The sequence below is a fragment of the Dermacentor albipictus genome, chromosome 1, assembly GCF_038994185.2.
Source record: "Dermacentor albipictus isolate Rhodes 1998 colony chromosome 1, USDA_Dalb.pri_finalv2, whole genome shotgun sequence".
Taxonomy (NCBI): Eukaryota; Metazoa; Arthropoda; class Arachnida; order Ixodida; family Ixodidae; genus Dermacentor; species Dermacentor albipictus.
Window position 1 is genome coordinate 293,703,753 of NC_091821.1, and position 24,514 is coordinate 293,728,266.

General features: G+C 49.1%; 1 protein-coding gene across 9 annotated transcripts in view; it reads right to left on the reverse strand.

Moving 5' to 3' along the window:
* The window catches only part of LOC135921904 (peptide transporter family 1-like), a 785,940-nt gene that overhangs the window by 46,510 nt on the left and 714,916 nt on the right, over nt 1-24,514 (reverse strand). For all 9 annotated transcript variants that reach the window (XM_070531433.1, XM_070531432.1, XM_070531435.1 and 6 more), the window contains 2 exons: nt 8,695-8,841; nt 8,454-8,635 (listed from right to left, as the gene is read on the reverse strand). In XM_070531433.1, the coding sequence (XP_070387534.1) occupies nt 8,454-8,635; nt 8,695-8,841 (329 nt within the window). The remainder of the gene's footprint in view (nt 1-8,453; nt 8,636-8,694; nt 8,842-24,514) is intronic.

The following is a 24,514-nucleotide window of genomic DNA, read 5'->3' on the forward strand; positions in this document are numbered from 1 at the left end:
CCCGACGTCCCACCGGCTCCACGGCCCTGGCAGACTGACGGTGCGTCTAGCACGCGCAGTCAGTGCACACCTAATGTTGCAGCCGGACATCTGGTTGGGACGTTAGTGTAAAATAAAACAGATTATTTGCTTTAAATATGAAATTTGGTACGTTTGGGTATCTATTGGAGTACAGCCTACGCTTCCGGTGTGCGAGATGAGCAGGCCTCCCCGACGTCCCACCGGCTCCACGGCCCTGGCAGACTGACGGCGCGTCTAGCGCGCGCAGTCAGTGCGCACCTAATGTCGCAGCCAGCCATCTGGTTGGGACGTTAGTGTAAAATAAAACAGATTATTTGCTTTAAATATGAAATTTGGTACGTTTGGGTCTCTATTGGAGTACAGCCTAGGCTTTCGGGGTGCGAGATGAGCAGGCCTCCCCGACGTCCCACCGGCTCCACGGCCCTGGCAGACTGACGGTGCGTCTAGCACGCGCAGTCAGTGCACACCTAATGTTGCAGCCGGACATCTGGTTGGGACGTTAGTGTGAAATAAAACAGATTATTTGCTTTAAATATAAAATTTGGTACGTTTGGGTCTCTATTGGAGTATTGCCTACGCTTCCGGGGTGCGAGACGAGCAGGCCTCCCCGACGTCCAGGCGGCTCCACGGCCCTGGCAGACTGACGGTGCGTCTAGCGCGCGCAGTCAGTGCACACCTAATGTTGCAGCCGGACATCTGGTTGGGACGTTAGTGTGAAATAAAACAGATTATTTGCTTTAAATATGAAATTTGGTACGTTTGGGTCTCTATTGCAGTACAGCCTACGCTTCCGGGGTGCGAGACGAGCAGGCCTCCCCGACGTCCCAGCGGCTCCACGGCCCTGGCAGACTGACGGTGCGTCTAGCGCGCGCAGTCAGTGCACACCTAATGTCGCAGCCGGACATCTGGTTGGGACGTTAGTGTAAAATAAAACAGATTATTTGCTTTAAATATGAAATTTGGTACGTTTGGGTCTCTATTGGAGTACAGCCTGCGCTTCCGGGGTGCGAGACGAGCAGGCCTCCCCGACGTCCAGGCGGCTCCACGGCCCTGGCAGACTGACGGTGCGTCTAGCGCGCGCAGTCAGTGCACACCTAATGTCGCAGCCGGACATCTGGTTGGGACGTTAGTGTAAAATAAAACAGATTATTTGCTTTAAATATGAAATTTGGTACGTTTGGGTCTCTATTGGAGTACAGCCTGCGCTTCCGGGGTGCGAGACGAGCAGGCCTCCCAGACGTCCCAGCGGCTCCACGGCCCTGGCAGACTGACGGTGCGTCTAGCGCGCGCAGTCAGTGCACACCTAATGTCGCAGCCGGACATCTGGTTGGGACGTTAGTGTGAAATAAAACAGATTATTTGCTTTAAATATGAAATTTGGTACGTTTGGGTCTCTATTGGAGTACAGCCTACGCTTCCGGGGTGCGAGACGAGCAGGCCTCCCCGACGTCCCAGCGGCTCCACGGCCCTGGCAGACTGACGGTGCGTCTAGCGCGCGCAGTCAGTGCACACCTAATGTCGCAGCCGGACATCTGGTTGGGACGTTAGTGTAAAATAAAACAGATTATTTGCTTTAAATATGAAATTTGGTACGTTTGGGTCTCTATTGGAGTACAGCCTGCGCTTCCGGGGTGCGAGACGAGCAGGCCTCCCAGACGTCCCAGCGGCTCCACGGCCCTGGCAGACTGACGGTGCGTCTAGCGCGCGCAGTCAGTGCACACCTAATGTCGCAGCCGGACATCTGGTTGGGACGTTAGTGTGAAATAAAACAGATTATTTGCTTTAAATATGAAATTTGGTACGTTTGGGTCTCTATTGGAGTACAGCCTGCGCTTCCGGGGTGCGAGACGAGCAGGCCTCCCCGACGTCCCAGCGGCTCCACGGCCCTGGCAGACTGACGGTGCGTCTAGCGCGCGCAGTCAGTGCACACCTAATGTCGCAGCCGGACATCTGGTTGGGACGTTAGTGTAAAATAAAACAGATTATTTGCTTTAAATATGAAATTTGGTACGTTTGGGTCTCTATTGGAGTACAGCCTGCGCTTCCGGGGTGCGAGACGAGCAGGCCTCCCAGACGTCCCAGCGGCTCCACGGCCCTGGCAGACTGACGGTGCGTCTAGCGCGCGCAGTCAGTGCACACCTAATGTCGCAGCCGGACATCTGGTTGGGACGTTAGTGTAAAATAAAACAGATTATTTGCTTTAAATATGAAATTTGGTACGTTTGGGTCTCTATTGGAGTACAGCCTGCGCTTCCGGGGTGCGAGACGAGCAGGCCTCCCCGACGTCCAGGCGGCTCCACGGCCCTGGCAGACTGACGGTGCGTCTAGCGCGCGCAGTCAGTGCACACCTAATGTCGCAGCCGGACATCTGGTTGGGACGTTAGTGTAAAATAAAACAGATTATTTGCTTTAAATATGAAATTTGGTACGTTTGGGTCTCTATTGGAGTACAGCCTGCGCTTCCGGGGTGCGAGACGAGCAGGCCTCCCAGACGTCCCAGCGGCTCCACGGCCCTGGCAGACTGACGGTGCGTCTAGCGCGCGCAGTCAGTGCACACCTAATGTCGCAGCCGGACATCTGGTTGGGACGTTAGTGTGAAATAAAACAGATTATTTGCTTTAAATATGAAATTTGGTACGTTTGGGTCTCTATTGGAGTACAGCCTACGCTTCCGGGCTGCGAGACGAGCAGGCCTCCCCGACGTCCCAGCGGCTCCACGGCCCTGGCAGACTGACGGTGCGTCTAGCGCGCGCAGTCAGTGCACACCTAATGTTGCAGCCGGACATCTGGTTGGGACGTTAGTGTAAACTAAAACAGATTATTTGCTTTAAATATGAAATTTGGTACGTTTGGGTCTCTATTGGAGTACAGCCTGCGCTTCCGGGGTTAGAGAAAAAGATTAGAGAGAAAATGATTTTTTTTCCTCCCACTCCCCTTACCCTGTGCAGTGCTGATGAGGTGCCCTCCCTTGAGAGACAGTTACGGCACTGCACTTTTCTCTTCATTTCTTTTTTCAAAATCACTACTACTACTAAGGTAGCCTCAGGGGAACAGATATTTCTCTCCCCTCCGATGACGAATGTACCTGTGCGCACACAACCAGCAGGCAAAATAAAATTAAGGCAATATGCAGTTTCAAGAAAATCGTGCGTGGCCTCAAAACATTAATTCTCCTCTCTGCTGCTGTATTTACTGTTGGTGTTGCTCGCACTCACGGTGTGAGAACCGCTCTATAGACCTCTCGGCGATCAAACATGTCATGCTTCGTTCTGTGCAAGGAGTGAATGATTTCTCGCTCCTGGTGACATTCTTGCTCATCTCTAGCACTGGACAACAGGTTGTAAACATGCGCACGATGTATTGCTGGCACTTCGATGTTAGCACCTTTTGTAAGTAAGAAAACCTTACGACGGCGGTGGCAGCCCGAGGGCCCCTGCTCCAAGGGTTAATCCGCAGCAGGTCCATATTTAGGCTACGTGCTCATGTTGCTGTCAGCCACGGCCTGTCAGTGGACAGCTTCAGAATGGAAAATTGAACATGCCAAATGGAAGTGTCATGGCGTGTAGGGCGCTGTTTCGTAAGGTAACCCATGTACTCTTTCACTTCGTCTTCTGCCTGAGATAAATGTATCCGAGTGTGTCTACATACAGCAGGTGGCTTCGAATGTAGCTGAAGATAGTGTAGCACATGGAATCAGTGTAGTGAAAGGCTGTGAAATATTGTCTCTTGACGAGTCATCGCACAGCGAACTGGAGGAGGACGAATAATTTTAATTTAAAATAAAGAGCTGTTTCGGGGCCGGTGTTGGTGGCCCCTGATGGTCGGTGTCCTTAGTCCCAGACACCGCAAGACAGCCGCCAGTCTCCAGCTTTGAACTAGGGCCCTTGGGGCTTCCAGCCCAGAGCAGTCGCGAAGAGCGGTCTTCCGTGCCTCTTGTATGGGGTATGGGGAAGGAGAGAGAGAGAGTAGTTTTGGGCACATGCCAACACCATGTGAAACATGGTCTCCCCACAGTGCGGGCACTTCCCATCTGGCTTGGAGTCACAGAAACAAATTATTACGGGGAAGAGCAGAGTATAGGTCTGAAGCCTTCGGAGGGTTCGCTCATGTGATCCACTCAAACCTATGGCAGGGTCCGAGTAGGGTGGACTCCGCTCTCGAAAATCGGGTAGAATTTCTCTAAAGCTGAGGAGTAGTTTCCTATTCTCCAAGTCCTGAGGGGTGGTATAACGAGACGCCCGGTAGGTAAGAGCTCGGGCCATGGCGTCTGCGCTCTCATTACCCCGAAAACCCTGCGGTCCCCTCATTGACCATGTGTTGAGAACACGCCTTACGGGAGTCTGTGATAACCGTATTGGATATGAAATCGGAGGCTGCTAGAAATATTGCTGCCTCTTCTGCTCGTGTTGTGCATCCTTGTGAATAAGAGCGGCCGTGTAACACGCCTCTCATGACGGTCCGACCACGTCCACGTAGAAGACGTCTCGTTGAGACATGCGCCAAGTCTTTCACTCGAGCGTTTCGTTGGCCTCTGTGGGAGTGAGCGTCCATGTTGCGAGGTGGTGGTCGGAGATTTTCGCCTCCACGCTTCCGGTACCGGATCTGTGGTGCCTACATGGGTCTTCTGTATGATAGACGTTCAAACAGACGAGCACCATGTTCGGGTCAGCCAGGTCGGGTGTATCGGTTTGGAAGATGTGCCTCGCGATGTTCTGAAAAGGAGTTGTAAACTCCCAGAGCCCGGAGTCTAGAGTTGGAGGTGGTGATGGGAAGCTCTAAAGGCTGTTTTGTTGCCTTCTTGAGAATTACATCAACCTTCTCTTTCTAGTATTGGGGTAGAATGCGGCATAGAGGAGCCGACACGAACGCATCGACGAAGTGCGTACCTGCCCCGCAACTCACCGTGTTTTTTTGCGATTCGCTATATCATGCGGCCCACTTGCTCCGCTCCCTTCTTGAGTTTGTCTTTGGTGGAAGAAGAACTGAGTTTGTGTGTATGAGGAGCCCCAACATTCGGAGTTCGTTCGATTCCCTAATTTGATCTTGTACAAGAAAGGTTTTGATGTTGGTTCGGCATTTTGCTTTGGCCCTAATGTGTAAGAGTTCTGATTTCGTTGAAGAACATTGGATACCACAGTCCGAGGCATATGTCTCGACTAGAGAGGCGCCCTTTTGGAATTGTTCTTTTATTTCTCAAATGCTAACTGTTGTGATTTAAATTGTAAAGCCCGCATGTAGGCTATGGGAAACGCCTTCTGCCTCTGCCAGCCTCCTAGGGAGGTACATCATTGCGACGTTAAAAAAGAGCGGCAATAATACCGGTCTTTGAGGGGTGCCTCAAGTGATCATCTGGTAGGGTCCATGTTCCTCGTCCTCCACCCGAAGGCGGGCTGCACGATATGTCAGGAATGCATTGATGTGAGAACATCAAGGCAAAGTTCTTGTTCCACAGCTGGTGGTACTTAAGTAGCTCAGAATGTTTGACATTATTAAAGGCACTTTTAAGGTCAAGAGCCAAAATCTCTGTCATTTTGGGCCATGGTGGCACGCCTAATAAATCTGCTAATGCCCATTTTCGTGAGTATACGTGTGCTTCTGTGTCACGAAGTGGCAAGCGAAGAGGGGACAGTGCAATATTGACACAATGATGTGGGGCTCCCGCACCGCGGTGCAGCGCGCGCATAGGTCGGCGCCATGAAAGACGATGAACCGTGAGCTGCACGTTCTTCTTCGGGCCCATCATTAAAGAAAAGCGTCTGTTTTGTAAGACTCCGTCTTCAATCTACGTTATATTTTCCTGGTGGAGGTGCTTGGTAACCCAGATTGCTGAGAAGATGCGACTTCTAATGTGGCAATGTCAGTAACGTCAATGATTTCGCGAAGAAATGCGATTGTCGTTCCTCGCGGTACATGCCGATATTGGTTGCTAAAATTTGTTAGCAAGACGACTGAACATTTGTTGCGCACCTGAAGAAGCCCTCTGGCTATGCAGATGTGGCGCTCAAGAAGCAGGGGGATGTTTGCTTCAGCAATTCCTTCGGCGTCGTCCTCCATGTCGCATCGGACAAGGGTAAGCACGCTGCTCTTGGGTGGCAACGTCACGTTGCCACCCAAGAGCAGAGCCCACGCCGCATACAGAGCCCACGACGACAACATGCACATACGCCTACATATGATCGACCCAGACGCAAAATTCTGTTTACCAGAAGGTTACGCGGAGCAAAACGTCATTGCTACACAGGATTCGACTGGGCGCTGATTTCACCCATCGCTACGCGCACCTCATCGGCCGATCGAACAGTCCTGACGGCGAACACTGTCAGATGCCTGAAACACTGGAACACATGCTGTGCTATTGCACAGCATATATGCTGGAGCGAATGACGTTAGAAAGTTTCCTAGTCAGCGTTTGCAGGCAACCACTGTCGGAGGAAGCTATTCTCGGCCCATGGCTTGACACTGCAACTTCAATGCATGCAACTAAAATGTTGTTGAAGTTTCTGCATGACACCAAGCTCGACGAGCGGCTCTAGCAAGGCAACTGTCTCATATACGTAAGCACTCACCTCTTCTCTTATCACCATCATCCATCACACTACTTTCACTGCCCTTCCCCAGTCCAGAGTAGCAGACTAGAGCGCAGTAGGTCAAGTCGACCTCTCTGTTTTTCCTATCAATAAATTCTATTAAAAACAGAATAATAAAAAGTGCTTAGCAAAAAACTACAAAACGTTAGAGAAATTTTTTAAAGCAAAGCTTGTTTTGCCTCTTCCTTGGGCTCACCATTGCTGCTACTGCTGACTGACTGCTATTGCTGCATTGCTGTTGCTGACTGGCACGCAGCGTCGCGGGTGGCTCAGAGCGTGTGTATACACGGCAGGAACGCGCCGGAGAGGAAAGGCGACGCGAAAAACTCGTTTTGACCTTTGTACCGCCTAGAATGTGCACAAGGACCTCTGGAGCTCCCCTGGCGTCGCCACAATACTCTCTTCACGGCTCTAATTATTCGTGAACCCTAGAAAAAGTATTGCAGAAACTACAGCACTTACCTTTGAACTAACGCGAAACAAACCAGAGGGAAGGTTGATTGAACGGTAGAGAGGATGTAAGGAGAGGAGGCAGAGAATGGGGCGAAGAAACACCAGTCGACAAAGCCAAATATATATATACACATGTGCAGGAAATAGACGCTGAACTGTTTCGGAGTAAGACGTGTTTACTTAACGTTTTCGGCTGGTGGACCAGGCCTCGTCAAAGTACAGTGAAGGCTGTACTCTGACGAAGGCTGGTCCACCAGCTAAAAACGTTAACTACACACGTCTTACTTCCAAAAAGCTCATCTGTTTCCTGCATATGTTACGTCGGGTCCTGCGTGCTGAACTTTAAATAAACCGCGTTTCATATATATATATATATATATATATATATATATATATATATATATATATATATATATATATGTATATATATATATATATATATATATATATATATATATATATAATGTGTGTGTGTGTGTGTGTGCGTGTGTGTGTGTATGTGTGCATATAACACGAAGGGTTTGATGCCCGAGCCGAAGCTATGAGACCCAAAACAGAACAAGAAGACAAACGTTGGGGCCGGAGGACCGGCCTTCATCGGAGTTGACGATTATGGCGCGCGTCGGCGTGATCCACTCAGACGCCCGCCATGATTGTCGATTCCAACGAAGGCCGGTCATCCGGACGAAACGTTAGTAAGATGTGCCATAATTTTCTTCTTTTGGTTTTTTCGATGTTACATCTCTCTCTCTCTCTCTCTCTCTCTCTATATATATATATATATATATATATATATATATATATATATATATATATATATATATATATATATATGCGTATAAAGCTGTTATTATACATGCAGAATGGCCCAAGACACGACCTCAAACGAACGCTTCTCACTGTTTAAGTATGCTGCGCATGTGAACGCAAGTAGTCCAAGCAAGGTAACCTTTAACATTAACTCCCCGCTCTCGCATTGTACTAAACGCTCAGAACATAAACATTAGCCGTAACCGTCCATGCCAGTTATCGACAAACGACGCAAATACCAGAGAAAGCTTCGCTTAGATCGATTCCCGCAGTGCGCGGGTCCACATAATTTTTCTTTTAACCACTTCAAGAAAGGCCAAAAGACATCTTACATATAACTTTAAGATGCATCAGATGGTCGTCACGACGACTACAAGACGTCTTAGACATACGACAAAGTTTCTTCAACACGGCTAGAAGCTGTTTTAAAACATTGTGAAAACGTCAAGTCATCTTGTAGACATAAGCTGATTATAGACAGTATAAGGCACCATGCAGACAGCTAAACAACCAATGTGTGTTGAACTGGCGAGCGGCTGCATCTAACATTTCAGAGACGCTCAAAACAATTATTTTGCGTACCTGCCCGGGGTGAGGCCAGTGGCGTTAGTGAATGACGATGCGGAATGGGTGTGCACAGGAGCCGCTGAGTACGTCTTCCCTGCGGAGTCGCCCGCGAACATCACGGCCTCAACCGGCTCCTGGAGCGTGTACGCAACCAGAAGACGGCCGTTGTGACTTTTGGAAGCCTTTGTGCTGGGTACCTTCAGAGAGGCGCATTTCCTGTCACCAAACGAACAACAAAGTGTGTCATCGAGCTCACCAGGGTCGGCCGCACAGCCTGCTTATCTTCGACCACGATGACCTGTCCTGAGGTGACCGCTTGGAGCTGCGCTGGGGCAAGGTCGCAGGGCGCCAACGCCAACACGTGCAGTCCAGCTGCTTGTGGCACATGCGGCTCGCTCAGTGCCTACATTGAGCATATTTAAAGTGAATGCAGCTTTCAATAATCAAACGTTCTCGCAAAAACCCTATTTTCGTCAATTTCACAGTAACAGATTTTTGTTAGGTGAAAATGAGACTGAAAGGTTCAGTTCTTAGGTTAGTTTTCTCTATGGTGCCATTAAAGGGGTTCTCAACCAATGCTCGAGCTTGAAGAAAAAATACAGTACGCTATATAGCATAGTGTTGGGATCGATCGTTTACACCGGGACAACAGTCGGTCACGAACAACGCGATAATGGGGAACGGGCTGACGACCTCATCGAAGCCATCCTTAAGTGGGATGATCAATGACCACTAGTGGGGTCCTGCGAAGAGAGGTTCTGCGAAGACGGGCGGATCTGCCAAGGGTTCAACCAGGAGTACCTCTGTCAGAAGGGGACATCCTGCACATCGCCTGTCCTCCGCCCGAACTGCTGCGTCCCCGCCTGAGAATGGGTCAGTGTGTGGCCTTCCTCGCCTGTTCGTGCACAGTGATGTGCGTAGCTCCCTTCAGAGGGAACGGGCCACTACCCTCCCGATTGGTGGAACATGACGTCACCTGTCTCCTAACGCCGGATGGGAGGAAGGAGCGTGGACAATCACAACGCAGGGGTTAAAAAGAGAGACGGACGCTACGAGACATCGGCTGCTAGAACTTGATTATGAACATCTTATTTTTCTGTACTTGCAAAAACTCTTGTACATAATCTAATATAAACATGTGCGCTTAAATGTCTTGGATATCGAGCCCAGCCCCACATTAACGTACTCCTCTAGGTTGAACGGATACCACACATCTTCGGACCCCCGGTAGCAACACTGGACGGCAGCGGTGCGATAGTTAGCGCAGCGCTTCGACTTCAGCATTGTGAGTGCACGACCTTTTCTCCTTGCGAGTTGCCAGGATTAACGCGGTTCTTCTGGTAATAAGAGTATTAGAAGCCTCGTTGAAAGATCGCCTTCCTTCTACAATTAATCCCCTGAGAAACTTGTGGGAAGCAGCTAAAGCAGGCGGAGGCCATCAATGCAATAGAGGCAAGTGGCAGAGATTACAGGGAGATCGTGGAAGCTTGGGAGTATATACACGGCCAGAGGGAACGCGTAAGCGTAAATGAAGCTGAAATAGGGCGGAACAAAGAGTACCAGAGAAAGCAAGAGCAGGATGAACGCATAAGGCGGTGCAAAGTGTACGAAAGGGAAATGAAAGAAATGCGAAGAGAATAGTAGCACGTCAGGGTTCCTCGGGCACGGTTTAGTGAGCGCGATTTTAGGGACGTTTAAAGCATCGAATGTTTTATGTCCACTGTTCGAGCAGGTGTGCACAGATACAACGCACGACCGTGACTTTTGCCGTCTTAGTTTCTTGGGGTATTTCCCTGTAGCGTGTCCTGTTGTTTGGCCCGCCTTCCCGATGAAGAATTCAGGAATTACGATAAAGCTAAGAATGCGTTACTTCGCCATTGCGGTATTGCTACTGAACGCAAAAGGGTAAGACCGAATGACGAGTGCGAAGTTGGTCCTTTTAAACATATTGAAGTTGTGCCAGTGAAGAGAGAGCACAAAAAAAATGCGAGGTCGCGAAACCCTCGAAGATAGAGCGTGAGAAATGCGAGGCCGACGCCGGTGTAAAAACAGGGGCCATTACGGAAGGCGTCCCTTGCGAATAAGAGGCTTGTTCCAGTAGCTATGAGGAGGTTAAGGAGGCGCTGGAGAGATTTCTCGTATCCGAGCACATGGGCGACTTTCCGGAATTATCTAGGGTAGACCAGGATACGGTGGCAGCCGAGTCAAGAAAGGACCTGACGCAGCAAGACGGAGAGGAGATCGCTCAGCTAGGGCTCCAGCTTCGGTGAGTGCGCAATGCAGTCGTACGCCGAAACTGATAGCCAGCAGCCAACCTAGAGAGCCCTCCTTGCAGGAATGAGGCTTGTTCTAGCAACCCTATCAGGGTCAGTGTGGGCTGGATACCTTCCTCGTACCCCAGCACTTGAGTAACTCTCTGGCGTTGCCCAAAGCAGACAGCGATTACGCCGCGAAAGCAGTAACAGTGAGCATTCCGGAGGACGTTCCTTACGGGGACGAGGCTAGCTTGAGCAGCCCTAACAAGGTCAAGGAGTGTATTTCGCTAGATTAGCAGCTTGTTGGTTTTCCAACCTGGTGTTAGCAGCGCGAAACGGGTCCCGAGAAGACGACACCACAGCGCTTGTGGTGTCGTCTTCTCGTCCCGTGTCCTATATACATTTTGCGCAGTTAATAACAGGAAAGTCATGGAGGCGCTGAAAACCTTCCAAGTACCCCCGCACTTAAGCGATCTTGCGATGTGAGCAATTTTGCAGTCGTGCGCACCGCATGGAATAAAAACGGCGATCAGAGTTGTCTGTGGTCAAAATCTCATCGGTCGTGGCCAAATGATACGCGACTCTTGGTACATCGTAGTGCAATGTAGACAACCATTCGCGCCGCGCATGCACTCTATACGTGCGTACAACCAGCACTGGAACTTGTCGTGCGAACAGCAGCACACGACCTAGCGAACGGGGGAAACAGTTTGCAGCAGCACATGATGCGATTTAGCACCATTAATTTCACCGCTCATTTTAACACACATGCATCCAGATTCTGGCCTGATTGGTGTACCAGAACGTATGAGCGCGCGCGCCTCTCCAGCTTGCATGAGTGTGGCCAGAACTTTGCTGGATGCACAGAGCTACGGCAAACGTTGATACAGGCGTTATCATCCAAAATTTCGTACCATATCTGTGGCTCATGGTGACAGCATATCCCAGCTGCGCAATCAAGGTACCGTAGCTCCTCCAGGCCAGCGCTGGTTCCCCACAGAATCGGCGACAACATTAAAGATAGTTCTGATAAGGAAGACGCGCCTCGCGCCAAGTTATAACTTTGTAACAGTGATCAGTGGGTGAAAAAAGTCAACGGAAAAAAATGCACGGTCGATTACAATATTTCACGATACATTGCCTGGCGCGTCTGTCTTGTGCGGCACGTTGCAAACAAAGTCAAGTGTGGCCTCGCTCATCTTGATATCGCGAGATGCACGGCAGCCGACGCACGCTGCTCTGGCGCCATCGCTTTCCATCTCGCCCGGCCGCTTTGCTTTCCTCCGTGCGTCGTCCATCCCCCACTGCGCTATGCGTTCGCTTTTACGTTTCGCTGTGCTCGCTCGCTCGCCGACGCTCGCTGCAGGAACGCGCAACTAAGAGCTGCGCTCGAAAACATAAACAATGTATAGATGTCAATGATCCCGTCTTAAAAAGTAAGTATCGTTCGGATGCTGCACTTAGAACAGGAACAGCCCAATGGTCTTCTAGCTCCTATGACGCAAAAACTGCTATTCGCCGTCATCAAAGATTCAACAAAAGCGAGTTCCTAAGCACCGCATTATAAGCAAACAAGGCGCTCGACGACTGCGTAAAAGCCCGCACCATGTTTTCATGCCCGGACGAGAAGCCATAAAGGAACAAGTCGCTGAAATGCTGCGCGACGAAATCATCCAGATGTTCATGTGTCCGTGGGCATCTCCTGTAGTCTTAGTGCGGAAGGTTGTAGCACTACGGTATTCCGCGGATTACGGTCGCCTGCACAATATCATGAATATCGATCTACGTAACCTGCTTCCACGGTTAAAGAATGCGCTGGGCCGGCTTACCAACCCTAGGTACTTTTCGTCGCTGCACCTCAAGACTGGCTACTGACTAATCGACGTCGGCGAGAGAGATCGAGATAAGACCGCCTTTATCACACCTAATTATGCGTGCAAAGGCTCAGATGGTCTTTGTGGTCCATCGAGTTCGAATAGCTGTGTGTGGTTGCTCTCAAGAGGAGAGCGAAATGCTCCCGCTCTCATTGTGCGTAGCATGGTGCTCTCCAACCACTGCCATGAGAACACAGCCGTCGTGGCAACGGACACGCGACTCAGTCGTGAACCAGGGTCAACGCAGCTTTGAAACTAGTGCTATCTTAAAGGAGTCCTGAACCACACTTCTCTGGAGCCTCAAAAACGCCTCCGAACGCCTACGGTACACCCTTGCAGTTGTTGTTTTTTTTCTTCATAGCATCGCGCGAGCGTCGACAGCGTGGCGGCCTTGTGGCGTCGATAGCACGTGCACATGTTCATTTGAATGCTGCCTCGTGTCGCTAGAACGTCGTGCGTACAAGCCTCGCGAGAAAGTGTGTACCTACAGGAAATAAACTGCTGACCCACTTATTCAAGGCGAGAGTGGACACTTGTAGCGCTATACGCCTTCCGGAGGGGCGCCCGTAGAGTGGCGACGCAAAAAGGCTGGCCGCGGCACAGCTGGAATACAGAGCGCTCGACCCGCGAAATCTTTGTATGTTTCACCAAGCTCGAGGGGGGGTTACCTTCCAGAAGGAGCTCGGGGCCTGTTATTATCTAAATAAATGCTGACGGAGAAACTCTTCTTCTCGGGAACCACCAGATATCAAGAGGTTTGTGGGACTTGTATATAAAAAGTTGGGGGGGCGGGGGCAATCTAATGACTGCAGGAAGCTGTTGAAATATTGTAGAAATTGGACAAAAAAAAAAAACTACTGAATTTCCAGCTCTGTAAATAAGAAGCGAAACACGATATCACATTTACAACAAACTGCACCTGATAATAAATATAAAACAGGAAATTGATATATTATGCACCCCTTTGAAATACATTACTAATTTTCAGTAGGACTTTTGCAAAACGTGTGGAAGCATTACAACAATTTTACATACCTTGTATATACATATATCAAATTTGTCCATGTGAAATGATCTAACGCAGTAATGCCCAAAGTGGGTTGCGCAAATGGTATTTTAGGACTCTGCGAGCCGCCAAAATTAATTATACTTCATACCCTGCTGGATGGATATTTACATTATAGCTTGAATATCAAAATTAGAACCACCCCTTTCGCTCCCGGATACTCTTTGAGAGAAACATCCGTTCGTCGCTACAGTCATCGCCAGGCCGTGGACAGGCTTATCCCTAAATAAATAAAAACGAAGTAGGCCACTATGGCAAGGCAGACTCCCCAAGGCGGTATGTTTAGAAAGTCGCGGTCTAATAAACTCACATTGGCGAACTGTCATACTCTTCGTGGAGAGTTACGAATCTGCTAACACTGTGCTGCTATACTTCTTTAAGTTATCGACACTCGACAATTTAAAAAAAAGGTTACATACCCTAAATAAAAATTTGTCACTCTGAAATATCTTGAGTGGCTCTTTCATAAAAGCATTTCAGCGTTTTACATGTATTTGAACAGGGAAATCGGAGCTTGCTCTGATGTGACACTGCTGTGAAAACATATATTTTAGGTACCTATTCAGCCGAGGGTATCGCCATATTTCATTACGGCGTAGCTTGCATCGTTAGGACAGCCCGACAACTATGATCGCTGCCTAATATAGGGGAAAATAAAAAACTTGAAATTCAAAATGAAATCAATTGTATTCCTTGTTTCTCACACGGACGCCGATCAGACAAACATGCAGGAGATGAGTGGGGTCCTTCGTGTACGGCGCCTATGGCAGTGCTAGAATTATTCATTTTCTTAGGCTTGTACTAGCCACGGTGGCATTACGCGGCTACACTAATGCCAGCCCCATTTCGATGGGGCCGCGCATTCCGTGCAAGAACCATCCGCAGCCCTCCCTCCCCTTACGGCGTGCCTCTTAATCATGCCGTGGTTTTGGCACGTAAAACTGCAGAACCTAATGTTTAAAAATTTATTACCAGCAGTATGGGCCCATCACTTACGCCGTTTCATCTACTTTTAAAGCGATAGCGTTAAGGACCTCGTGTCGCAGAAAAGCCGGTGTCGGCGGCGTTGGCCATGAGCAAAAAATGGCGAAAGGCAATTCATATATAAAAACCACTTGCAAAATGGGCTGGGTAGGAATCGAACCAGGGTCTCCGGAGTGCAAGACGGAGACGCTACCACACAGCCATGAGATCGACGCTTCAAAGCTGGACAAAAGCGCCTCTACTGAATGCGGTGTTGCCTTAGAAACGTGCCGTAGAAAGTTATGCTGCGGTGTATATGGGTAATAAAGAGCACGTAAATTGCAGAAGTCGCAGTTAAACGCGTAGCGAAGTACGTTTCCGCTACATTTCTTCTGCGCTTGGCGCGCACGAAGAGCCATCTTTCGGCAAACACAAAAGACCCCCTCCTTGCAACGTACGGCGCTGCCCCGACAGCTGGCGCGACACTCGCCCGCGCGACGCGGCTCCTCTTTCCGCTCACATCGGGATTTCTAGGTGCAGCGTCTGATGCGGGACGCCTCTGACGTAATTGCTGCGCCATAGCGCGTGTGGTGGGAAAGCGTCCTCTGCGATGTGTGCCGGGCTGCTGGCGAGGAGTCATGCGTCTGCGTGGTGCTCCCAAGCGAGATAGAGGACCATCCCATCGAGGCGTGAGCCCCATGATCGCGTCCGCCTTCAGGGCGCGTCGCGGCCCGGCTGTCCGTGCCGATCACGACGTTTGGCTCGCGTAGATCGTTTCTCCCTCCGAGACACCGAGTTCTTTGGTTCATTCCGCTTGCTCAGGCGCACGTTTCGTCTTTGTATGACTCAAAAGCCTGCCAAGCGAATCAGTGGGCACTGCGAACGGGGTGCGATAACGCTATCGCGTCGCACTCTTGAAGGCGAAGCTTAAGCGTCCTCCAATTTTATGCGAAGCATATTACTAGAGCTCAACCCAGCTCCTCAGGCGCGGCGGTGTCGCTTTCAATACCACGTGACACCGTGACGTCACGACAGAGGAGAAACGGGGCTCCAACTCGCGCCGTCGCCTTCAAGGCTGACTACGTGACACCGTGACGTCACGACAGAGGAGAAACGGGGCTCGAACTCGCGCCGTCGCTCGCGCCGTCGTGGCGGTATATAAGCAGCTGCGCTTGCCTCTGCTAGACACTCACGAGGTGACATGCCTCCTGGAGACAGAGCTGCTCGTTGGAATGAGAAGCGAAGGTTGCGCCATGCTACAGAGACTGTTTCTAGGTGGCTTTGCTACGGCGCAGCGACTACGCGCCCCGCATCGGACGCGGTGAGCGTCGAGCAACGCAGCGTTCGGCGCGACAACGAAATGTGCGCCTGAGCAAGCGCCGCACGCCTGAGCCGACGCCGACGACACCGGCTTTTCTGCGACACGAGCTCCTTAACGCTGTCGCGGTAAAATAAAGGCTAGTATGCTTCGCATCCTCGGCTTAACCTTAGCTAAGCCACAGCCAGTTTTTTTTTTTTATCGATTATCGCAAGCTCAATCGGGTGACGAAAAAAGATGTGTATCCCTTACCACGCATCAACGATTCCCTCGACAGGCTACGGCACGCTTGTTACCTCTCATCGATTGACTTAAAAAGTGGATACTGGAAAATAGAGGCCGATGAGCGGTATCGCGAAACAAAAACTGCTTTTTTGGCGCCTGATGGGATCTATGAATTCGTAGTTCTCTCTCTTGTGTTGTGCTCCGCCCCAGCCACGTTCTCAAGGCTAATGGATACTGTTCCCTCGGACCTTAACTGGAAGACTTGCTTAGTGTACCTAGACGATGTGATTGTTGATTCTGCCCCATTTGATGAACATTTCAGACGAATACGGTAATTTCTTCAAGCCATATGGTCCGCTGGGCTTACCTTAAAACCTGAAAAGTGCCACTTTGGCTACGAAGAACTACAGTTTTTTGGTCACGTTGTAAGTCGCGCAGGCGTCAGACCTGATCCTGAGAAAATCGCAGCCATCTCAAAGTTTTCAAGGCCTACGGACAAGAAGGCCGTTAGATGCTTCCTGGGCCTATGCGCATAGTACCTGCGATTTATAGCGCGTTTTGCACGCACCGCCTCACCGCTCAGCTGCCTAACCAGAGATGTCACGTTTGTGTGGGGCGAGGAGCAGGAGGCGGCCTTTAACGAGTTGCAGCACCGTCTACAGACTCCACCTGTTCTTGCCCACTTTGACATGGATTGGCCGACAACGATCCCCACCGCAGCCAGCAACGTGGCTCTAGGCGCCGTCCTTGTTCAGCGGAAAGACGGCACTGAGCGAGTCATCGCTTACGCGAGTACAGCACTGTCACGTGCCGAGTTGAAATACTCCACCACAAAGAAGGAATGTTTGGCTGTAGTATGGGCAGTTACCAAGTTCCACCCGTACATATACGGCCACCCATTTGAAGTCATAAGTGACCACCATTCTCTCTGTCGGTTGATTAACATGAAATATCCATCTGCACGTTTGGGACACCGGAGCGTCGGCTTCAAGAGTACCACATGACAGTGGCCTATAAATCCGGAAGGCAGCACTTAGACGCTGACTTCCTTTCCAGATCGCCGAGCGAGTCGTCAGGCGGAGATAATGACGAATCCGCAGGGTTTTTAGGAGTTGTTGATGATGCGCCCACCATCTCTCAACAACAGCAAGAGGACCAAGAGCTCACTTCACTCATTTATTTCTTAGAAGGCTGCATCACGAACAAGCCCGGACTGTTCTCAAGGGACGTGTCATCATTCTGCATAGGCAACAGTGTTCTTTTTAGGAGGAACCTCTCTTCAACAGGGAAGAGATATCTACTAGCTCCTAAAACTCTCCGCAATGAAATCTCGCAGGCCTGTCATAATGAAGCTACCTCGGGCCACCGAGGCTACACAAAAACATTAGCACGGACCAAAGAGAAGTACTACTGACCACGGCTCGCAGCACAGGTGAAACACTACGTTCGAACAAGCCTTGACTGTCCGCGACGAACAGTGCCACCTACGAAACCTGCCGGACTATTACATCCCGTTCCAGTGCCAGAAACGCCGTTTGCACAAATTGAGATGGACCTTTGGGCCCCATACCGAATATCTCCTGCCGGAAATAAGTAGATCATAGTTGCGACAGATTCCCTCACGCGATATGCAGAAACCAAGGCACTTTCGAGCAGCTCAGCAGCCGAGGCCGCACAGTTATTCATCGAAAACCTCGTGCTGAGGCACGGTGCTCCAGCGGTCATCGTAACCGACTGGGGAACCGCATTCACGGCTGAACGTTTGCGAACGGTACTCACGCTCAGTGGCACGGCACACAGAAGGACGGCAGCCTATCACCCGCAAAGCAAATGGACTTAGCGCCTCAACAAGACTCTCGCAGAGATGCTGTCCATGAATGTCGATGTGGAACACAAGAACTGGGACGAAATATTACCATACGTAACGTTTGCTTATAATACGGCTCGGCAAGAAACAACAAGAATGACGCCATTTAGCCTCCTCCACGGTTTAGAAGTGACTACAGTGCTGGATACTATGCTTCCCCACTCATGATTCCAGCGATTCCGAGACTGACGCCGCAGATTTACAGAGCACTCCGAAAAAGCAAGACAGCTCCCGCGCGTTCGCATAACTAGCCAGCAAGACCGTGATGCCCGACGTTACAACCAACACCATCGATGAGTTGTCTACCAGCCGGACCAAAGAGTCTGGGTGTGGTCTCCACTACGCCGCCGAGGCCTCGCGGAGAAACTTCTGCGCCGATACTTCGGACCGTACAAGGTTCTACGATGCCTTAGCGACGTCATCTATGAGGTCGTTTCTGACAGCCCAACCTGCTCGAGGCGCCGTCAGGACCTGCCTGAGGCTGTGCACGTGGTGCGCATGAAACCTTATTTTTCTGACTGACATGGACACTCTCTGGTTCGCTGGAGACCGGATGCTGCCAACCGAGCATCGGGACGATGTTCCTTTTGGAAGGGGGCAAATGCCGCGACGCCATCTGTGCCCAACCACGCTGACGACGAAGACGACGACCTCGAGTGTGTGCGCGAGGTGTTACAGAAGAAGGGGACTGAACTAAGCGATTGTTCTGATTGTCTCGATCAAATACCGCTTTCCGCTCTTGTCTCAAGTGAGCCGTCACAACATACTCTTGTTATCTGTGTGCCTTACAGGCGACTCGGCCATTTCCCTTTACTTTTATCATCGCGTCATTTGTTTATCTAAGTAACCTGAGCACGAGGTCACATAGGCTCGCGACAAACCCCTCACGCCAAGGAAGAGGTGCAGCCTCCTCACTCCTATATGCCCTATGACACCATCAACAAAACGATTATCCGGTCTCCTTCTAGGCTATGGCTCTTCGAATGGAAACGAGCTGTCGAGTCCCCCGAATTCAGTAGTTCGTGATTCAGTGGAAGATTCGGGACATTTGCGTGTTCGTCTTCGCTTACATTTCAAGTTGGCTGAGCACGCGCTTCATTATGCCTTACAGGCTGCTCGTTGAGCTGACATGTTGAATTTAGCATAAGCTTTCCAGATAGGGTGCGGACGCCTAAATCATATGCCGCAGGAATCACTGGCTGAATTCTAGACATTTCCTTAGAAACCAGGGATGAGTCCACTCTCTTAGATTGAGAAAGATTGCCTGCATAAGTTTTCTGGCCATCGCTATTGCTGGTTATATCAGAGCACGAAACTGCGTCTTGTTTAGTTACATGAAGAACAGGGCTAGACATGAACTTTCGATTGCGCCGCAGCGTCTTCGATTGACGTGCACAATTTAGACAAACAGCCAGAACCTAAGCGTTGCTTTGATAATGAGTAAAAAATCCCCTTTTGTGATTTTTGTTTGTGTCTTATGATGATTAGATTTTTCAACGTTGCCTGATTCTAGATCATTGAAAACATGAGATATTTGCTCACGAATCAAGCAACTTTCTCATGGCCCGTGTCAAAAAACAAAGCCTTGGTTGCGGAAGCCGGTTCATACAAGGTCCACCTACAGCGTCAACGCCGTAAAAAGTCCTGCTGATGAAAGTCACTAGTAAGAATTTCAAGAACCGCAGTTTGCACTTGGAGGACACGCAGCTCCTTTTCATGACGAGCTCGCTCAGCTTGAAGCCTCTACGGCGAGCGATTGCTATTTCCCTCTCACACTCCAAAGACTCCGTTTATTTTAGTCCCATGCTCTCGCTTATGGTGCAAGTTCCTGCCCCGTCTGTCTATGGTACACTCGATGCCTGCACCATTCCGGCCTTCCTCGAACACTCCACACCAAACCATATGGTGATATGAGAGCTACGGTGGTTTCCTTACGTATTTTCCAGACTAAATTATGACTGAATATTTAGTGTATTTCTAATTCCTATCTTGTTAAGCTGCAGTGTCCATACTTAAAAGTATGTCTGCAACTATTAGCTTACGCGTCATTGTTTTGTCCAAACTTGTTCCTTGCCTAAAAGTCCGAGAACTCGCAGGGGTTAATTTATCTTCACCGTGATGAGTGGCCACCACTCAATCTCAGCGCATACCAATACAGTTTTGCAAATTAGAGTAGGACAGGTCAGCCAAGCAGCCTTCCCCTTGCAAAAAAAAAATGAGGGTCTACGTGCGAAAACCACGATCTGATTATGAGGCCCGACGTAGGAGGGCTCTGGATAGACACACAATTTTTTTTTCATTTTTATTACGTGAATAAAGTTATTATGTATTTCTTTGTTAACGTTGTGATGTCAATGTTCAGTGCGTCATAGTGATTCAATCTCGTTGGCAATGTATGCTGAATTCTATGTTGGCTGTACTGTGTGCGCGACAAACGAACTCGCCAATAGTGGGTGACAACGAAAAGGACATGTCGGCGTTTCTCAAGGCGTGCAATATCTAGAATAGCTCCTAATTTGCGCTGAGCACGTGCTGGTGCTCGAGTTGGTTATGCATGATTACAACGAAGGCACCAAATAAAACAACGGACGCAGGAAGGAGACACGAGACAACCACGTAGGCGCAGTAACCACTCTAATTCTCTAACAACTCTAATTCTCTCTAACTCTAACGACACTAATTTGCCCTGAACTGCTTTCTTATAGGAGCTCGGTAGAGTTTATAAATGCAAGAATCTTAAACTTTAAGGATTTATTCTTTTTCAAAAACAGGCGCGGTGTGTTCTAAATAAGTGTAAAAAGCACGCAATACCGCGCGGACTATCCTTTTTTGTGCTAAAGCGAGTTTGTGTAGGTTCTCAGCTGTAGTGTGACCCCAAATTAGCAGATAGCAACACAGATAAGAGCTGAACAGGGCATCATAAAGCAATTTTGTAATTGCCACCACGATATCTTGTCCATACCTACTCATTACACCTACTTTTTTTGTTTAATTTACGAATAATGACTAAATGTGCTAGTTCCAGGTCATATGTTCATTAAATATAATGCCAAGTGTTTTTACACCTTTTTCAATCGAAAAATTTGTACGGGCCATGCATAATGGATTCGGTTACCTTAGCCAATGTTCCTAACGCCCGCAACAGCACACACCTTGTTTTCGATTCGTTCAGTGTCAAACAATGCATCTTGCACCATTCGTTCACTCTAGCATAAAACGCATCCGCCTCGATAGCAACGTGCACTAGATCTTTTCCGGAGAAAAACACGCAGCAATCATCTGCGTAGATAAGGAATTTTCAAGTTTTATTTATTTGTGCTATATCATTGATGTAAAAATTTGGAGTACGCTTGAGCTTCGCCTTTCAGAATGGAACGCTATAGCATTCAAAGATCCCTGAGTGCTTCCCACGCTTCCCGGCAACTGGAGCGTATTCAACCGCAATAAAAAAATGACGTACAGCGCAGAGGACAAGGCCTACGAGGGACGACAAACACTGCGCTGACTTCCGACAATATTTTATTGCGTTTCCATATCGTGTGTGTATATACAAGAGGGGGCATGCATACAAAATGAAAGGCAGTCACAAGGGGTGTTCTAACAGCAAGTCATAGTACTAAGAACATGGTCACTTGAATTAAACGAACATTATGATTTCTATCTGTTGAAATACAAGACTTCACTAGGGGTCAGCGTGATAGAGGGGGCACTTACGCATATGCTACCCCGTTTTCAGATGAAATCAGCTTCTACAATTTCTCGGGTGAGCTGTGTCTCGCTAAAACTTCCGTATCTTCAAAGAGGGGCACGCAGCCGCAGTCCCGGCAATGGATGTTCAAGTGGCCTTGAACAGTGTTATGGACGTTGTTACAGTGCTCTCTTAAACGATTGTTTAAGTGATAACGAGATCGTTTTGAAATCGAACTCGTTATCACTTTTACCCTCTGACAAAGAAAAATTTATTATGGGGTTTTACGTGCCAAAATCACTTTCTGATTATGAGGCACGCCGTAGTGGAGGGCTCCGGAAATTTCGACCGCCTGGGGTTCTTTAACGTGCACCTAAATCTAAGTACAAGGATGTTTTCGCATTTCGCCCCCATCGAAATGCGGCCGCCGTGGCCGGGATTCGATCCCGCGACCTTGTGCTCAGCAGCCTAACACCATAGCCACTGAGCAACCACGGCGGGTTCTCTGACAAAGAAAGTACTTTCGCTGTCCCATCGTTGGGTGACTTCAATTGGAAGGCCACCCTTGCTATTTATTCAGTTTTTAAACGTGATGACAGCGTTTCCCTTGCAAACGTGAAATTCAAAGCTAAAAAACTATGCAAATCCCTTAGCCTTGACAAACTAGCAAAAGTGATAGAAAAGAATAAAAAGCTAAACATAGATATTTTCTGTTCAGCTACGACGCATAAGATTGACTGCCCTCTGCGGGTTATCGTAACTGAAGCAGAGAGCAGAGACTTAGCAGAAAGCTCTTGGCTTGTTTTTACGAGACAAACTAAATCTTCTAATGATTGACGATCCTTTCCTTGCTTGAGATTCTGGTGAAGTTATTAGTTTAGGAGAGAATGAAAAGGGACTCATGATGTTCTCTGTCGACGTTAAACATCTGTACTATTCACTTCCGCATGACAATTTGCTACTGTGTGTTGAAGAATGCATTGATGAATTGGGTAAGTTGGCTCACCCAATGCTGCAGGTGTTTCTTTAGCGACTTTCTTGAATTGCTGACCTTCTATTTGAAACGAACTTTCACCTCGTAGAATGAACGAAATTACATACAAAGGAATTGTGCTTGTATTGGGTCATGCCTGGCGCCGGCACTCAGTGATATTTATCTAGCTCATCATGATCGCAATATTCAAGGTCACCTAGATGCGTCCCCTGTTGTCAAAGTGTGCAGGTTTGTGGACGACTACCTGGTATTTATTGATTGTACTGATCACCCTTTTGAGCCTGCTGCTTCTGGAGTCTTGGAAATCTTTAGGAAAGAGCTGCAGCCTCTAGAACTTACGCATGAGGTCCCTATTGATGATTCTTTGCGCTTTCTAGATCTCAGGCTGTACCTTGTTAACAAACATGCGTGCTGGTGCTTCGAACCGAGAAGAAACCGCTCTTGCCCTTTAACTCCGCACACTCAAAGCTTGTTAAACGATGTATTATAATGTTATGCCTCGTTAACAGCCTCAATAAATCTTGTCTACACGAGATGCAACATAGTCTTGCTACACAGGTTGACCACCTTTCTTGGCCTGGCTACCCTTTGCCCTTAGTTTCAGCCATAGCGGAACAGCTTCTGAGGCGCACGAAACCTGATGAGCCCGCTCAGTCAAGGAACCCGCCAGTTGAAAGGCGCAGGTTTGCAGTGCTACGGTATGTGCATGATGTCTCCCATAGGCTAAAAAAGATTCGGCAGCGTGGAGGAATCACAGTCGTTTTCTCGGACCTGCAAAAGCTGGCAAGGTTCTGTAAGCGTGTGACCGCCCCTAGATCACTCCGAGTTGTCGCTCTGTCGGGCACAGAAAACGTTTTGTGACATGCGCAACGAAAGTGGTTTACGAACTTCCCTTGTCTTGCGGCAGTAAATATGTTGGACAGACAGGCAGGTGCTTAAACGATCGTTTAAGCGAGCACTATAACAAGGTTCATAACGCTGTTCAATGCCACTTGGGCATCCATCACCGGGACTGCGGCTGCATGCTCCCCTTTGAAGATACGGAAGTTTCAGCGAGACACAGCTCACAGCTCACCCGGGAAATTATAGCTGATTTTATCAGAAAAATGCGTAGTGTGTGCGTTAGTGCCCCCTCGATCGCGGTGACACCAAGTGAAGTCTTGTATCTCCACAGATAAAAATTGTAATGTTTTTTTTTTTTTCAAGTGGCCATGTTCTTAGTACTATTACTTGCGGTTAGAACACCCTTTCTGACTGCCTTTCATTTTCTGCGCATGCCCCCGCTTGTATTTACACACACGATGTGGAAACGCGTTAAAATATTGTTGGAAGTCAGCGCTGTGCATGTCGTCTCTTGCAGTCTTGTCCTTCGCGCATCATGAATTACCAACTAGCCCAAGCAACCACCCCAGTTAGGCGTAATGTTTACGTGGAAACGCTTGCCGCAAACGCACGAAAGCGAGCTTTGTGGTGGAACTACGGCATCGTGCGTGCGGCGAAGCCGAGCAAGGCCGCGCCGCACCGTGGCCCGCCCACCGCGGGCGCCGCGGCCGGTCTGTGAACACTGCGGCCGATTTGTATGTGTGAAGGTGTTTCTTTGAGTTTTCGCGTAACAGAATTATGTTTTCTCGTATAATGAAATTAGAATCCGAGAGCTACCATTTCTGTAGGTTGTGCGCAAGTCGTAGTTTCCGATTTTTCTACGTATTTTAGCTTGAGAAGTTCAATTAGTACAGTCGATTCCTTGCGTCATATGGAAGGCCTGGGTATACGTGGACAGTAAACCTTTTGCCGATATTATGCCTGACGCTGGACGACTACGCGGG